General features: G+C 34.5%; 1 protein-coding gene across 4 annotated transcripts in view; it reads right to left on the minus strand.

The window, feature by feature from the left end:
* Window positions 1-19,500, minus strand: part of HSF2BP (heat shock transcription factor 2 binding protein) — a 128,115-nt gene that overhangs the window by 61,931 nt on the left and 46,684 nt on the right. For all 4 annotated transcript variants that reach the window (XM_056797100.1, XM_007493205.3, XM_007493203.3 and 1 more), the window contains one exon: window positions 13,184-13,287. In XM_056797100.1, the coding sequence (XP_056653078.1) occupies window positions 13,184-13,287 (104 nt within the window). The remainder of the gene's footprint in view (window positions 1-13,183; window positions 13,288-19,500) is intronic.

Raw genomic sequence — 19,500 nt, forward strand, 5'->3', positions numbered from 1 at the left:
AGAAATAATGGAAAATGTCTTCTGGTTAAGATGAAGGTGTAAATGGTCACAAAAGAACATATCTGTGCCCCATGTACTTTTAGCACAAGTACAAATAATGATCAAGAAGTCCAAAAATAAGTTATATTGTTTTTATTCATCTACAGACCACAAAAAAAAAAAGGAAAATTGAAGCTTGTGGACACTGGAAAAGGATGCCACCTAGGAAAATGGAATGAGCATAGGTTAATAAGCCATAAATTTGCCAATGTGGATCCAAATCAATCCAGGGGCAAATTGGGCCTACAATGTTATGTACTTAAGTGCAGGAAAACAATAACACTCTGACAAAAAAAGTTGTCAAATGGTCATAAACTCACACCACTCTGCCCACTCTGATTAGAGATTACAGAGGCATAGCAAATAATTATAAAAAGACATAAATAGTAAAATTTATTGTATAGGTCATAACAAAATAAAGATCATTTAGAAGCACAAATAAAGACAGAACCAAATGGAAACATGATGATCAAAGGCTAAATAATTAGCAGATCAAAGAACAATTTTATAGGAAAGAAAATTATAATCATAAAAGAACATAATAAAATTTTTGCAATGCAGCTAAAGCTATTCTCAGGAGAAAAAAATTTCTAAAAATATATTAACAAAATAGAAAAAGAGAGGTTTAATGAACTGAATGTCGATTTTTAAAAATCTGAAAGCTAACAAAGAAACTAAACCAAAATTTGTACATAATAATATATTAAAAATTAAGAAAATAAATAAAACAGAAACTTAAAAAGTCTATAGAAATAACAAAACTAAGAGATACCTTAGAAAAGACTATCTAAATTGATTTTTTTAATCTATAGATACTCCCCTGATTAAAAAGAAGGGAATAGAAAATGAAAAAAATAACAAATGAGAAGAGTGAAATCACAACAAAACCAGGGGAAATAAAAATAATTGTCAGAATCTATTACACAGTTTTATGCAATAAAACTGAGGAATGCTTAAAAAATATATAAAGTGCCCAAACTAACTAAAGATCACAAAGATACATTAAATAATACAATCTCAGAAAAGGAAATAGAACTACATATAAAGCAACTACCCAAGGAAAAATATTCCTAGTCCTGAAATCATTCACAGGAAAATTTTATCAAACTTTTAAAAGACAATTAATAGCAATACTATATTCAAATTGTGGCCTTGGATGTTTCCTAGCTATGTGACCTTGGGCAGGTCACTTAACCTCAATTGCCTGACCCTTGTCCTCTTCTTCCTTTGAATCGATGACAGAAAGTATTTTTTGCTTTTTAATATCAATTATCCTCAATAAATGAAGCAGCAAGCTCTCTGTCAAATTACTTTTCTGAGGCAAATTCAATCCAAATAAAACAAACAAGGAAGGAAAACATACACAATGACTACACAATGTAAATTTAAAAGTAATAACCACAAAACAATTTAAAATGAATGGTGAAAAATTATAGTCTTGGCCCCAAGAAAGAGACTTGAGAAGACTCTTCACCCTCCTCCTTTGCAAAAGAAATCCATAGGTCTGCTCTGAAAAACCTAACAGTGCACTAAGACGTTCAAGATTTTGACAGATTTTTTTCAATGTACTACTCAGTTTTGCGAATTTTTTTCTTTTCTTTCTTTTTGGAAAAAAATAGTTATAAGAGATGGCTCTCTGAGAAGAGGAAGGATATTGATTTGATGTAAAAACAAAAGTTATAAACTTTTTAAAATTGATACGTATACAAGATAGAAGATCAGAAACAGAAGATGAATATAAGCATGGCACAACTGTGAAAAATAATGCAGCCAAAGCAGTACCCAGGAGGAAATTTATATCCTTGAGTTCATATATTAACAAATTAAGAAGGGCAGAGGTCAATGAATTGGGCATGCAAATTAAAAAACTAGAAAGTGAACAAATTAAAAATCCTCAGATGAAGACTAAATTAGAGGTCCTAAAAATCAAAGGTGAAATTAATAAAATTGGAAGTCGAAGAACTATTGATTTAATAAATAAGACTAGAAGCTAGTACTTTGAAAAAACAAAAAAATAGACAAAGTACTGGTCAATCTAATTTTAAAAAGGAAAAAAGAAAACCAAATTGACAGTATCCAAGATGAAAAGGGAAACCTCACTTCTAATGAAGAGGAAATTAAGGCAATCATTAAAAATGATTATGCCCAATTGTGTGGCAACAAATATGGCAATCTAGGTGATATGGATGAATACTTACAAAAATATAAATTGCCTAGACTAACAGAGGAAGAAATAGATTACCTAAACAACACCATATCAGAAAAAGAAATTGAACAAGCCATCAAAGAACTCCCTTAGAAAAAATCCCCAGGGCCTGATGGGTCCACAAATGAATTCTATCAAACATTCAAAGAACAACTAATCCCAATATTATACAAACTATTTGACAGAATAAGCAAAGAAGGAATTCTACCAAATTCATTCTACGACACAAACATGGTACTGATCCCAAAGCCAGGCAGGTCAAAAACAGAGAAAGAAAACTATAGACCAATCTCCCTAATGAATATAGATGCAAAAATCTTAAATAGGATACTAGCAAAAAGACTCCAGCAAGTGATCAGGAGGGTCATTCACTATGATCAAATAGGATTTATACCAGGAATGCAGGGCTGGTTCGATATTAGGAAAACCATCCACATAATTGATCATATTAACAAGGAAACTGACAAAAATCACATGATTATCTCAATAGATGCAGAAAAAGCCAAAAAATACAATGCCCATTCCTACTGAAAACACCAGAAAGTATAGGAAAGAAGGGCCTTTCCTAAAAATAATAAGCAGTATATATCTAAAACCATCAGCAAACATCATCTGCAATGGGGATAAATTAGAAGCCTTCCCAATAAGATCAGGAGTGAAACAAGGATGCCCATTATCACCTGTATTGTTTAACATTGTACTAGAAACACTAGCAGTAGCAATTAGAGAAGAAAAAGAAATTGAAGGTATTAAAATTGGCAATGAGGAGACCAAGCTATTACTCTTTGCAGATAATATCATGGTCTACTTAAAGAATCCTAGAGAATCAACCAAAAAGTTAGTTGATATAATCAACAACTTTAGCAGTCACAGGATACAAAATAAACCCACATAAGTCAACAACATTTATATATATCTCCAACACATCTCAGCAGCAAGAATTAGAAAGAGAAATTCCATTTAAAATCACCCTAGACAATATAAAATACTTAGGAATCTATCTGCCGAGACAAACACAGGAACTATAGGAACACAACTACAAAACACTTCCACACAATTAAAACTAGATCTAAACAATTGGAGAAACATTGATTGCTCAAGGATAGGATGAGCTAACATAATAAAAATGACAATCCTGCCCAAATTAATTTAATTATTTAGTGCCATACCCATTGAACTACCAAAAAACTTTTTTATTGAATTAGAAAAAACTATAACAAAGTTCATTTGGAAGAACAAAAAATCAAGGATATCCAGGGAAATCATGAAAAAAAATGCAAAGGAAGGAGGACTTGCAGTCCCAGATCTCAAACTATATTATAAAGCAGTGGTCATCAAAACAATTTGGTACTGACTAAGAGACAGAAAGGAGGATCAGTGGAATAGACTAAGGGTAAATTACCTCAGCAAGACAGTCTATGATAAGGCCAAAGATCCCAGTTTTGGGGACCAAAACCCACTATTTGATAAAAACTGCTGGGAAAATTGGAACAGTATGGGAGAAATTAGGTTTGGATCAACATCTCACACCCTATACCAAGATAAACTCAGAATAGGTGAATGACCTGAATATAAAGAAGGAAACTATAAGCAAATTAGGTGAACACAGAATAGTATACTTGTCAGATCGTTGGGAAAGGAAAGACTTTAAAACCAAGCAAGAGCTAGAAAAATATCACAAAATCAATAATTTTTATAACATCAAAATAAAAAGGTTTTGTACAAACTGTTAAGATTAAAAATTTTGTTTCTCTGCTAAAAGTATTATATTTTAGAGGCTTAATAAAGATTAAGAAATAAAGAAAATATAAAATAAGAAAGCATATGTCTAGGCCCAGAAAGCTCATCCACAACCACTCACTCTACATCTTGCCTGCTAGAGAGCACCCTGTCCCTAGAAGCGGAAGCCGAGAGAACAAGAAGAAGGCGGAGTCAGTTTAAAAACCCCTCTCTGCTCCCAGTCCAGGTGAAGACCTCATCTGGGATTATGGGGAACTCTGGGAGCTACCAAGGACTCCCGGGAATTGAAGTCCGGGATTCAAATCTCCATTTTTACAAAACAAAACTAATGCATCCAAAATTAGAAGGGAAGCAACTAAATGGGAAACAATCTTCATTACAAAAATCTCTGACAAAAGTCTAATTACTCAAATTTATAAAGAACTAAACCAATTGTACAAAAAATCAAGCCAGTCTCCAATTGATAAATGGGCAAGGGACATGAATAGGCAGTTTTCAGCTAAAGAAATCAAAACTTAATAAGCACATGAAAAAGTGCTCTAAATCTCTAATAATCAGAGAAATGCATATCAAAACAACTCTGAGGTATCACCTCACACCTAGCAGATTGGCTAACATGACAGCAATGGAAAGTAGTGAATGCTAGAAGGGATGTAGCAAAGATGGGACATTAATTCATTGATGGTGAAGTTATGAATTGATCCAACCATTCTGGAGGGCAATTTGGAACTATGCCCAAAGGGCGATAAAAGACTGTCTGCCCTTTGATCCAGCCATAGCACTGCTGGGTTTATACCTCAAAGAGATTATAAGGAAAAAGACTTGTACAAGAATATTCATAGCTGCGCTCTTTATGGTGGCCAAAAATTGGAAAATGAGGGGATGCCCTTCAATTGGGAATGGCTGAACACATTGTGGTATATGTTGGTGATGGGATACTCTTGTGCTTAAAGGAATAATAAAGTGGAGGAATTCCATGGAGACTGGAACAACCTCCAAGAATTGATGCAGAGTGAGAGGAGCAGAACCAGGAAAACATTGTACACAGAGACTGATACACTGGGGTACAACCTAATGTAATGCACTTCTCCGTAGCAGCAATGCAGTGATCCTGAACAACCAGGAGGGATCTATGAGAAAGATCTATCCACATTCAGAGGAAACACTGTAGGAGTAAAAATACCGAAGAAAAACAACTGCTTGAATACATGGGTCGAAGGGATATGGTTGGGGATGTAGACTCTAAATGAACATCCTAGTGCAAACAACATCATTGAAATAGGTTCTGATCAAGGACACAAGTAATACCCAATGAAATTGCGCATCGGCTGTGGGAAGGGTGGGTGGAGGGGAGGAAGGGAAATAAAGTGAGTATTGTAACCAAAAAAATTAAATTAAATTAAAAAAAATTTTTTTAAAGGATCAGTTAAGGAACTAGGTACAGGCACATTTGCCCTGGAAAAGAGGGGGGACATCTTAGCTATTTTCAAGTATTTGTGAAGGCAATTAGACTTCTGTCATTTGTTCCTAGAAGGCAGAACCAGGAACATTGGGTGGAAGTTAGAAAGAAGTCAATTTAGGCTTGAAGTTAGGAAAAACTTTCTAACAATTAGATCTGTCCAAAGGTGGAATAGATTATATATAGAGGGGATGAGATCCCCTTCTTTTGTATATCTTTGAGCTAAAGCTAGGAAAAGAATGTGTGTTAGTGTTATATTATGTATTCTTTTCATACATAAGTTCAACTAGATGGTCATTGAGGTTGATTCCAAATCTAAAATTCTATAATTCAATGATTCTGAAAATCTAAAACTATCATTCCAAATTATAAATAACCAGCATAAGTATGTGCAGCATATTTCATTAAATTGTACACTGAGAATTTCAAAGTTTTTTAAAAAGCCAACACTAATTAGTTATCCAAACAAAAATGACATTCTTTTTATCTGTAATATAGGCCTGGCCTGAGTATAACAGGAGCCCCCATTCATTCTCAGAACATGACCTATAAACAAAAGATATCACTAAAATTTATAATTTGAACAGATTAAAAATATTCTGGGTCACTTGTCAGGGCCAGAGTTATGGGAATTATTCACTCCTGTTACTGCAATAAAAAAAAGCCAAGATCTGGCACTTAAAAGCTTTAGTTTACTGCTATCTGGAATATAGGGTACATCACATGAAGGGCCAAGACGAACTTGAACTTATTGATTTAATATCTTATTTTAAACCTTTTCTTTTTGTCTTAGTATCCATTTTAACACAGAAGAGCAGAAAGGACTAGGAAATTGCATTTAATGAAGAGTCACACAGGAAGTATCTGAGGTCATATTTGAACCCAGGTCCTCTTAGCTCCATGTTTGGTCCTCTATCCACTGTACTACCTAACTGCCCCTTGTATGAATTTATTTCATGGATTAGAATCTTGGCTTTTATTTTATTTCAGAAAGCTAAGTTATTTCAGTATATTCTTGTTAAATTTATAAAATACTGAAGAAAATTTTGCTTTATGCCAGACACTGTTTTTGCTCTGCATGCCCATCTTGTATTTGGTAACTTCAAAAGTCTTCAACTTGGGACCTTCTAGGGCCATTTTCCCCATGAAGGCATTAAAAAAATTAATAATTAATTAAATTAATTAAAACAGTTCTGTTTTGTTTACTTAAACAACTAGGATAAATAATGTTCACAATGTTTGTAACAATATACTTAGAATATTTCACTGTTTCTTTTTTTATATTCCATTTGAGTTCTGACAGTATATTCAGATATGGTCAATGTGTCATCCAAACAAACAGACAGACATCACTGATGGCTGGTCAACTTTGAGAATAAAAAGGACATTATTAATTGGTCAAAAATAAAGTATCCACTGTTAATAGTCCATGAATAGAGAAAAAATGTTCAACTGAACTATATTTTTCATTCTCAAAATATCATAAAATGGATAAATGTCTATGAAGACAAAAAAATGTTCAACTGAACTATATTTTCATTCTCAAAATATTATAACATGGATATCAGTTTACGATGTCCAGTAAGTAGTGGCATTAGCAACTGTTGAAATATTTCTCCACTTAGTGAAGACATAATCTTTTGACGCACAACATTTTTAAAGGCCACAATTAACCTATTTTGGTTGCAAAAGGTAGCATTTTGAGAAGATTGTGAATACCTTTTATGAGATCATATTTTAGGGTCAATTAGATTGTCAAGATTTAGATAAAAACCTTTTCCAAAACCATTAGCTTTTATGTTTCATAATTCCAATCCCACCTTAATGGTTTCCACCCTTTGGCCCAACAGTTGATCAGAAACTACACCACCATTTGATTATGACACATTTCTTTTTCTCCTTTAGACAGGTAAATCTGTTTGTTCTCATCTAACTATAAAACAGTGGCTTCCAATTGACTAAATTTGACCATGAAGAATAGTTTAATACATGAGGTTTAACATTACAAACATTTACAAATTACTCCTACTCTATGAGAGGTATCTTGTAACACAATAAAATTCTCAAGTAAAACCTCATCTAAAAATGCATATAATAACATTTACTATTCAGAGCACCCCTCCCTTATCAGAGAAAATTGCTACAAAGATTTTTTCCCCAGTTTTTCCCCTTCTAGTTTTAGTTAGGCCTAGAAATGGGAAGTCCTGGATTCAAATACGGCTTCAGATACTTCCCAGCTGTGTGACCCTGAGCAAGTCACTTGACCCCAACTGCAAAGCCCTTACTACTCTTCTGTTTGGAACTAATACTAATACTTAGTATCAGTACTAAGACAGAAGGTAAGGGTTGTTTTTTTTTTTTAAGTAAAACACAAAGATACTATTTTTAAAAGACATTAGAGTTTGCTTGGCACTCCCAACATGCTCTTTAAACACACTCCTGATAATTTTAATAAACAGAAGCCCTGGAAATAACAATGATTTTATTTTTTATGAAAATATGGCACAAAAAAGGATCTTTGCATAATCCAAAACAAACTTTTAAGTAGTTAACATTATGAATGAGCATTCCTAAGCTTAAATTTGTGGTACTGTTGTCACAATATGTGATACTACTGATCCAACTGTTCTAGAGGGCAATTTGGAATATGCATACCCTTTGATCTTGTAATACTATGATTGGGTCGAATATCCAAGAGATCATAAAAAAAGGAAAAGAGCCTATTTGTTCAAAAATATTTATAGCTGCTCTTTTTGTGGTGACAAAATTGAAGGGATTTCAATCAAGTGGGGAATGGCTGAACACATTGTGGTGTATGTTGGCAATGGAATACTACTGTGATATAAGAAATGATGAACAGGGTGATTTCAGAAAAAGCTGGATAGATTTACATGAACGTATGCAAAGTAAAATAAACAGAACCAAGAAAACATTGTACATAGCAACAGAAATACTAAATGATGAGCAACTGTGAAAGACTTAGTTACTCTTAGCAATGTAATGATCTGGGACAGTTTTGAAGGACTTATGAATGCTATCTACCTCCAGAGAAAAAACTGTTGGAGTTAGATGCAGATCAAAGCATACTATCTTTCAAATTAATTTATTTATGATTTTATTTTGGGATTTTGGTTTTTATATGAGTATTCTCTTACAACAATGACCAATATGAAAGTATGTCTTGCAAGATATATGTTGTATAAAATGGAAATTTTTGAACCCTAGACTTCATTCCCCAGAAGTACTTGGTATTTCCCAGAATTCCCTCTAATCTCTCCTGAGTCTCCACATTGGTGAGATCACAATTGATATTTTAACTGGCAGTAACACCTCCCACCCTCTCTTACTTTGCAATGGTGTAGCAAGTATAGTGGTAAGCTAAGTGGAGGGATTTTGAATGGGCCAATCAGCCATGGGCATGTGGTTTTTATTTTGTACCCTCTTTATTCTTTGATTTCTAATGATCCTTAATAAAGCTCATAAAATATAATATTTTTGTTATTAGAGATACAATTTAATTTTTACAGTTTTTGGCAACCAGTTTTGGCACCCACAAGTTGGATGAGAGCTTCTCAATTTTTTTTTAAGATAGCCTAGATAATTTTTTTTAAAGCCACATTTCTCCTGCCAAGGCTTTTCTCCCACCCCACCCACCTACCCTTGCAAAGCTGCTTCTCCTGATTCAGCTCACTCCTGCTGCCTGCTCCTTCCTCCTGACCTTTTTGACCGAGATCGCTCACCTGGCCCCAGTCCCAGACCCAGCCTCAGGCCCCAGCAACTCTACTCCTGATCTCTGGCCTACAACCCAGATCGCTCATCCAACCCCAGGCCCAGCCGTAGCTGCCACTGGTAAAAAGTGGGGTGTTCTTTCCTTAGGTTACAATTAGCCTCCACCTGGCTGGGGACTCCTGGGGGGGGTGGGGAGAACAAGGAGAAGGAAGATACTTTTCCAAACAGGAAGTTGATTACATGCATGGCATATTCTATGAGAGAGCAGTGCATTGCCTATTTCAAAGGATGTTTTTTGAGTGCACTTATCCTTTTACTCATCATACCTAAGATTCAGAGGAGAAATTAATCTCCCTGCAACTCTTTGCCATTTGGACCTGCCCAATTTGAGATTCCTAAAATCCATGTTCTCCCTTGCTATGGGAAATCCCACAGTATTAACAAAAGGAATCTCAGTGGATTAAAAAAATGAACTTTAAAGAGACTGGAGGTTATATTTTTAAGACTTTTCAGACTCCAATGTTTTATAAAAATATCTGTATTTTATTGCATTTTGCTGATTGTTTTGTTTAAGATTTAATTTTGTTTGTTTTAAGTTCATATATTAATGTATTCAGTACTATTCCTGTTGTACTGCTGTTCTTTATAAAAAACTGTTACTTTGTGAAAATCATTTGTTTGTACTCACAGTGGATCATGGCCAGGTATGAAGAGGAAATGGAGCTCATTTTTGGTGAGGGGTTTTAATGTACTGGGTTTTAACTACTGTTATATTCTGCTGCTTTTCCCCCGTAACACTACTGAACAAACATTATTGAATAAGCCCATATATAAAAACAGTCTTTTTTCTATTTTGTCTTTGTAAATTGTCACATAGAGGATGGATGGACTTCATCAAAACTGGTTACAATTGTATAACAACCTTTGTGTCAATCTTAAAAACTGCTCAGACTGTATCTTAGAAGATTTGATTAAGCTATTCCCCGTTTTTAACAATGGAGGTACTTGATCAGGAATATATTGAGAACTTTTAAAATTACTCCCCCGACTCAGACAGTGCCTTAGGGGAAGATAAAGTTTCAAACTCCTGATTGAACAATGAAAATTCCCTAACTCATACTTATAGTAAAGCTAGAACCTTAAGCTAGGTCTATTTTTAGATATAATACAAAAGGGTGCTAAGTACCTATAAAGATTAATTTAGTACCTAAAAGGTCAAGCAACTCACAAAAGGCAAGCTTAACAAAAGAGGTGTGAAGTACTCAGAGGATTTAATCTAACCAGAGAAGGTGAGAACAAAAGAAGATGAGAACTACGAATGGGCAGTCCTGGGAAAAAGCATCTACTGTGATTGGTAGATGTAAAAATTTAGGGGAGGTGACATAAGAGAAAATTTCTTTAAGAGGAGAAGTCAGTTCAGGTAATGGATTGGGAGTTCGAAGTTGGAGTTCGGAGTGAAAGAACCCAGCTTGGAGAAGATCTTGTGGTGAGTGATAAAAACTGACTCGCTCTCCCTTAGGCTCAGGTCTAGGCCATTTTGGCCTAGGCCCTTTTCTACTGCTTGGCTATTAATTCTCTCTCTCTCTCTCTCTCTCTCTCTCTCTTTCCTTCCCTTAATTCCTTCATTTATAGTAATTAAAATCTCCATAAATTCCCAGCTGACTTGGGTATTTTCATATTTTGGGAATTTCCCATGGTGACCACTTATTTTTGATTTTAAATCAAACACACTAAAAATTATCCTTTACATTTTGGCCAAAACCTTTACAGTTTTGGCATTTACAGTTTTTAACATTCACAGTTTTGGCAGTTACATTTGGAAATTTTAATGAGCCAAATATCTCAAATTGATTTTAAGGGGTCTTTAGACATAATTTTTAGATTTTTTTTCCAACAACTCTGATCATTTTGCCTGCCTCTAACAGGAGGTAAGGTCCATTTTAGTAGCTGAAGTGAAGTACAATTATAATCTCTACCTCCCGATGGAACATTATAGTCTCATTCCAAGGGAGCTGGGAGGTTGATCCCAGGGCATGGTACCCCTGGATGGCTCCCAAAAGATGAGTATCTCTCATTTATAACTCTTCAGCTCACTTTACCCAACATCAACAGTACAGAGGTTTGGTTTTTTCTAGACTCCTCTGCCACATTTTTGTAATGATGACAGTAATAGATTAAAAAAAAAATCTCAGCCAAGGCTGAAATATTGCTACACCTGAAAAACTTGTGACAAATATCCATTTTCTTTAGATGTCATACAGCAGACTCATGTTAAATATGATAGTGGGTTTGTTTGCTATTGTCATTAAATGGGCTATTATAACTTTGAGGATTTTAATACTTTTTGAATGTGCATTACCTGTTGTACTACTGTTCTTTATAAAAAACTGTTACTTTGTGAAAATCATTTGTTTGTACTCACAGTGGATCATGGCCAGGTATGAAGAGGAAATGGAGCTCATTTTTGGTGAGAAACCTTTGTATGATTATAAGCTATATTTTTTATTTTTAAAACTGTTTTATTATTATATTCTTCTTGCATGTACAAAATAGTATTTCAGTTTTTTTTATCTCCTTTTTGTATTTGAAGCACATGTCACCAGTATTAAGATTCTGATTCAAAGATGCTTTAGCAATTTTCCTATATCTTCCCTATCTCTTTACCCAAGAGCAAATTCTTAAAGAATCCAAATTTGCCTCCTAAGATTAATTAAACTTAGACATGTACTCAAAAGAAGAGAAAGAACAATAATTTTCATATAAATTACATTCTAAGTTTTTCCAATGTGTTGTTCCTACATCTATTTCTACCTGGTAACAACTTTTAAATTGACCTCTAACTTATATCTTGGACTCTATAACTTCCAGCTTGATCTTACCTTTATATTATTTGTTACAACTTCATATGATTCCTAGACACTAATTTCTATCCATGTTCCACAAATCTAATTAAGACTCCTTTCTTAAATAGAACATAACCTTAACCAAGAAAAATAAAAGTGATCTCTAATATCTTGGAGTTCAATATGTTTTGTAGCTTTGAATATAAAAATAATCACTTGTTATAGCAAACTGAATGCCATAAAGGGTTAGGGCTAGGGTTAAAGGGAGTTTCTACCTACATAAATATAATGGGTATTTGGTGCATGCTGAGATCACCTAAAATGAAAGAACTTATATAAGGAACACTGGGAACCTGCTTCTGTGAGACAGGAAGACCGGGACAGGTATGGATATTTGGCTTTGGTCTACCATGTTATCTCTTTATGTGTCTGTCTGTTTCTCTCTCACCAGACTAAAGGACTCATTTACTCATCGCAGGTAACATTATACACCAGTGAGGAAAGCCTGAGGGCCATTTTCCCCTCCACTAGGCCCATATGGTATCCAGTGTTGGGGCTTGGCCTTTATTGTTTGACTTTTTCTATTCTACATGCACAGGATGGAGTCTTGAGCCCAAGCTAGTCTCAGGATACAAGTCCAAGTTAGGGTTTTGAATGTGTGTGTGTGTGTGTTATAAAACAATCATATTAAATTAATAGTAATCAGCTACCCAAAAGCATAAAGTGGAAATCCACATTAATTTTTTAAAACCATCATCCAACAATTTTCAAATCCATTCTCTGCCTTTCACCAATAAACAGCTCACAAAAAAAGAGACGAATAGATTGTAATAAATGTATCTGGTTGTAAATCACTACTGGGCCTACATTTTAATTTCACTATTTTTATTACAATATAGGTCTTTATGTTCTTGAACAACCTTTTAAACTTAAATTAATAGTAAGCAGCTAGTAAAGGCATTAAGTGAATATTCACATTACTTATAAAAGTCCACTGTCCAATTTTCTAATTCATTTAGAATAAAAAACCTTGAGATATGTTAGAAGATTTAAGAGCTATAAGAAACAATTCGTTTCATTTTCTCATTCAAAACTGAAATATTCTATTATTTAGTAAACATTAACATGTATTTGAAGAGTCAATTTGTTCTTTAAAAACGACTATACCTTCTTCTCTTTTATGCTATCTGCTTGTGCTATTTCCAATCGAGCTCTAAAATGTTCACAATCCATTCTCATCTGCTCTACTTCCTGTTCTTTCTTTTCCAGACCTGGTGAGAAGGAAAAAAAAAAAGGTTATTCTTAAGATTTTTCAAACTGTTCAACTCTATTAGACTTGAATTTTTTTACTCCTGTTAGTAAATAAAGTCTGTGTTCTATTTTCTATAAAACAACAGAATCAGACTAAATCACCTCTAAGATACCTACTCTCGCCAATATTTTTTGCTTTTCGGTGACTGGCTGATGAATGGGAAGCCACCCTTCTAAACTTTTTCATTTGTATAATGCCTCCTCCTTGTGGCCAGTTACAAACATCACCACAAAACCATTTTTAAGCAATGCTCCCTTTTTGCATCTTGCATTTGGGATTTCTGTAATTCAATTTTACCTAATAAAACCTTAGACTTTGCTTGCTTATTCAATAGTTTCTGTTAATATTAAAACTGATGACAAAAGTAATATGTAGATAATACACAAGTCAAAATGTTTTTTATGATAATTTCCTTTATACTGTCATCCTTAGGACTCTAGGATTCTCGAGGTATATATATAAAATCTATATCATATTGCTTATTGTCTCAGGGAACCAGGAAGAGAGGGAAGGAGTTGAGAGAGGGTCAGAAGAAGGAAGAGAATTTGGAACTCAAAACTTTTAAAAAATCAATCTTAAAATTTTGCTTTTACATATGATAGGGGAAAAAATAAAATATTGTCTTTTAAAAAGGTATATTAAGACTAAAAATGTGAACTGCCTATAGAATATTCTTAAATTTTTCCTGTAAATTCTACAATAGTCCCAAATTGTTGCTAATTTTATTTTTTAATTCTGTTACCTAAGTAGAAAAAAATAACATTGAAAGGATAAAACTGCAATGCATACAAAAACCTGAAAATACTATTTATATCTATGAAATCTTATGGTAATTACTGATTTTATTTTAAATATTTCATCCATATTCATTAGGAATATGTGCCTATATAATTTTCTGTATTTTGTCTATCCCTCATCTTAAGATAGAAAGAGTTTTGTAGACTCCTTTTTGTAGACTCCTTTTTTTCCTATTTTTACCAGTAAACAGGTTTTTATTAAGCATCACTAAGTGCCAAGTTCTTTGCTATTCACTAGGGATAAAAAGAAAGGAGTGGGGCAGGAGTCCCTGCTCTCAAGGAGTTCACAATCTAATTGGAAAGTAAGGTATAAGAAAACTGGGAAGGAGCCATTCTGGAGGGCAATTTGGAACTATGCACAAAGGGCGATAAAAGAATGTCTACCCTTTGATCCAGCCATAGCACTGCTGGGTTTGTACCCCAAAGAGATAACGGACAAAAAGACTTGTACAAAAATATTCATAGCTGCGCTCTTTGTGGTGGCCCAAAACTGGAAAACGAGGGGATGCCCATCAATTGGGGAATGGCTGAACAAACTGGTATATGTTGGTGATGGAATACTATTGTGCTAAAAGGAATAATAAAGTGGAGGAGTTCCATGGAGACTGGAACAACCTCCAGGAAGTGATGCAGAGCGAGAGGAGCAGAACCAGGAGAACACTGTACACAGAGACAAACACACTGTGGTATAATCGAACATAATGGACTTCTCCATTAGTGGCGGTGTAATGTCCCTGCACAATCTGCAGGGATCAAGGAGAAAAAAACACTATCCACAAGCAGAGGACAAACTGAGGGAGTAGAAACACCAAGGAAAAGCAACTGCCTGACTACAATGGCTGAGGGGACATGACAGAGGAGAGACTCTAAATGAACACTCTGATGCAAATACTAACAACATGGCAATGGGTTCAAGTCAAGAACACATATGATACCAGTGGAATCACGTGTCGGCCACGGGGGGGGGGGTGGGAGGGAGGAAAAGAAAATGATCTCTGTCTTTAATGAAAAATGCATGGAAATGATCAAATAAAATACTATAAAATTAAAAAAAGAAAAAAAGAAAAAAGAAAAAAAGAAAACTGGGAAGGGAAGAAAAGGCCAGATTATGAAGGACTTTGGAAGTAAAGAGAGGATTGTATATATACTGGAGGTAACAAGAAAACCCTGGAGTTGACTGAATAGGGGGTTGCATTGTCAAATCTGCCATTCATGAAGATCAATTTTATAGCTGAGTGTAGAACAGGATCTGAGGTGGGGAGGCCAAGTAGAAGTCTATACAATAGGGATAATGTGATATGGACCTACACTAGAATGATGATAGTATCAGAAGGGAGGAAGGACCTAGCAAATTATTGGATATGGTAGGAGCCTGAGGAATAGAGCGCTAGATGCATCTAGATTATGAGCCTAAGTAATTGAGGGAAGTACCCTCAACAATAAAGGGTAGTTCAGAAGAGGGGAGAGTTTAGGAGAAAACATAATGAAATTAGTTTGGGATTTAAGATATTTCCAGCATATCTAGCAAAACTGTTCAATTGCCAAATTATCTAAAACAGTTTGTATAATATTTTAATTAGTTGATTTTTACTTGTAATATTAATGGTATTATTAGAATTAGTTGACAGAATATTCTTCTATATTTATTTAGTCCTGGAGTTTTTTCTCTGGGAGTTCACTTATGGATTGTTTAATTTCATTTTCTGAGATTGGGTTATTTAAATAATCTATTTCTATCTTTGTTAATTTGGGTATTTTAACTTTTTTGTAAAATTGTTCATCCATTTCTTCTGTCGTTTTAAATTTTTCTGATAATTTCCTTATTTCCTCTTCAACTATTATAATTTTTTTCATTTTTGGTATAATTGTTTTTCCTCCTATTTTTTTTTTAATATATTTTATTTGATCATTTCCAAGCATTATTCGTTAAAGACATAGATCATTTTCTTTTCCTCCCCCCCACCCCCCATAGCCGACGCGTAAGTCCACTGGGCATTAGATGTTTTCTTGATTTGAACCCATTGCTTTGTTGATAGTATTTGCATTAGAGTGTTCATTTAAAGTCTATCCTCTGTCATGTCCCCTCAACCTCTGTATTCAGGCAGTTGCTTTTTCTCGGTGTTTCCACTCCCATAGTTTATCCTTTGCTTATGGATAGTGTTTTTTTTCTCCTGGATCCCTGAAAGTTGTTCAGGGACATTACACCGCCCCTAATGTAGAAGTCCATTACGTTCGATTATACCACAGTGTATTAGTCTCTGTGTACAATGTTCTCCTGGTTCTGCTCCTCTCGCTCTGCATCACTTCCTGGAGGTTGTTCCAGTCTCCATGGAACTTCTCCACTTTATTATTCCTTTGAGCACAATAGTATTCCATCACCAACATATACCACAGTTTGTTCAGCCATTCCCCAATTGATGGGCATCCCCTCGTTTTCCAGTTTTGGGCCACCACAAAGAGCGCAGCTATGAATATTTTTGTACAAGTCTTTGTGTCCATTATCTCTTTGGGGTACAGACCCAGCAGTGCTATGGCTGGGTCAAAGGGTAGATATTCTTTTGTCGCCCTTTGGGCATAGTTCCAAATTGCCCTCCAGAATGGTTGGATCAGTTCACAACTCCACCAGCAATGAATTAATGTCCCTACTTTGCCACATCCCCTCCAGCATTCATTACTTTCCTTTGCTGTTATGTTAGCCAATCTGCTAGGTGTGAGGTGATACCTCAGAGTTGTTTTGATTTGCATCTCTCTGATTATAAGAGATGTAGAGCACTTCTTCATGTGCTTGTTAATAGTTTTGATTTCTTTATCTGAGAACTGCCTATCCATTTCCCTTGCCCATTTATCAATTGGAGAATGGCTTGATTTTTTGTACAATTGATTTAGCTCATTATAAATATGAGTAATTAAACCTTTGTCAGAGGTTTCTATGAAGATTTTTTCCCAATTTGTTGTTTCCCTTCTGATTTTAGTTATATTGGTTTTGTTTGTACAAAAGCTTTTTAGTTTGATGTAGTCAAAATTATTTATTTTACATTTTGTGATTCTTTCTATATCTTGCTTGGTTTTAAAGCCTTTCCCCTCCCAAAGGTCTGACATGTATACTATTCTGTGTTTACCCAATTTACTTATGGTTTCCTTCTTTATGTTTAAGTCACTCACCCATTTTGAATTTATCTTGGTGTAGGGTGTGAGGTGTTGATCTATTCCTAGTCTCTCCCACACTGTCTTCCAATTTTCCCAGCAGTTTTTATCAAATAGTGGATTTTTGTCCCAAAAGCTGGGATCTTTGGGTTTATCGTATACTGTCTTGCTGAGGTCGTTTTCCCCCAGTCTATTCCACTGATCTTCCTTTCTGTTTCTTAGCCAGTACCAAATTGTTTTGATGACTGCTGCTTTGTAATATAGTTTTAGGTCAGGGACTGCAAGGCCCCCATCATATGTGGTTTTTTTCATTATTTCCCTGGATATCCTTGATCTTTTGTTCTTCCAAATGAACTTTGTTATGGTTTTTTCTAAATCAGTGAAGAAGTATTTTGGTAGTTCAATGGGTATGGCACTAAATAGATAAATAATTTTGGGTAGGATGGTCATTTTTATTATATTGGCTCGTCCTATCCATGAGCAGTTAATGTTTTTCCAATTGTTCAAGTCTAGTTTTAGTTGTGTGGCGAGTGTTTTGTAGTTGTGTTCATATAGTTCCTGTGTTTGTCTTGGGAGATAGATTCCTAGGTATTTTATTTTGTCTAAGGTGATTTTGAATGGGATTTCTCTTTCTAGTTCTTGCTGCTGAGCTGTGTTGGAGATATATAGAAAAGCTGATGATTTATGTGGGTTTATTTTGTATCCTGCAACTTTGCTAAAGTTGTTGATTATTTCAATTAGCTTTTTGGTTGAATCTCTAGGATTCTTTAAGTAGACCATCATGTCATCCGCAAAGAGTGATAACTTGGTCTCCTCCTTGCCTATTCTGATGCCTTCAATTTCTTTATCTTCTCTAATTGCTACTGCTAGTGTTTCTAGTACAATGTCAAATAGTAGAGGTGATAATGGGCATCCTTGTTTCACTCCTGATCTTAATGGGAATGCATCTAGTTTATCCCCATTGCAGATGATATTAGCTGTTGGTTTTAGATATATACTGTTTATTATTTTTAGGAATGACCCTTCTATTCCTATGCTTTCTAGTGTTTTTAATAGGAATGGGTGTTGTATTTTATCAAAGGCTTTTTCTGCATCTATTGAAATAATCATGTGGTTCTTGCTAGTTTGCTTGTTGATGTGGTCAATTATGTGGATGGTTTTCCTAATGTTGAACCAGCCCTGCATCCCTGGTATGAATCCTACTTGATCATGGTGAATGATCCTTCTGATCACTTGCTGGAGTCTTTTTGCTAGTATCCTATTTAAAATTTTTGCATCTATATTCATTAGGGAGATTGGTCTATAGTTTTCTTTCTCTGTTTTTGACCTGCCTGGTTTTGGAATCAGTACCATGTTTGTGTCGTAAAATGAGTTTGGTAGAACTCCCTCTTTGCTTATTATGTCAAATAGTTTGTATAGTATTGGGATTAACTGTTCTCTGAATGTTTGATAGAATTCACAGGTGAATCCATCAGGCCCTGGGGATTTTTTCTTAGGAAGTTCTTTGATGGCTTGATGGATTTCAATTTCTGATATGGGATTATTTAAGAATTCTATTTCCTCTTCTGTTAGTCTAGGCAGTTTGTATTTTTGTATATATTCATCCATTTCTCCTAAATTGGTGTATTTATTGCCATATAATTGGGCAAAGTAATTTCTAATGATTGCCTTAATTTCCTCCTCATTGGAGGTGCTGTCCCCCTTTTCATCTTTAATGCTGTGAATTTGCTTTTCTTCCTTCCTTTTTTTAATTAGATTGACCAGTACTTTGTCTATTTTGTTTGTTTTTTCAAAGTACCAGCTTCTTGTCTTATTTATTAAATCAATAGTTCTATCACTTTCGATTTTATTAATTTCTCCCTTAATTTTTAGGATTTCTAATTTGGTTTTCTGCTGGGGGTTTTTAATTTGATCGCTTTCGAGTTTTTTCAATTGCATTTCCAATTGATTGATCTCTGCTCTCCCTTGTTTGTTAATATGAGCTTTCAGGGATATGAATTTGCCTCTGATTACCACTTTGGCTGCATCCCAAAAGGTTTGAAAGGATGTTTCGCCATTGTCATTTTCCTTGATGAAATTATTAATTGTTTCTATGATTTCTTCTTTAGCTAAATGGTTTTGGAGTATCATATTGTTTAATTTCCAATTGGTTTTAGATTTGGTTTTCCATGTACCATTACTAATCATTATTTTTATTGCCTTGTGATCTGAGAAGGCTGCATTCATTATTT

The sequence above is a fragment of the Monodelphis domestica genome, chromosome 4, assembly GCF_027887165.1.
Source record: "Monodelphis domestica isolate mMonDom1 chromosome 4, mMonDom1.pri, whole genome shotgun sequence".
NCBI classification, from domain to species: domain Eukaryota; kingdom Metazoa; phylum Chordata; class Mammalia; order Didelphimorphia; family Didelphidae; genus Monodelphis; species Monodelphis domestica.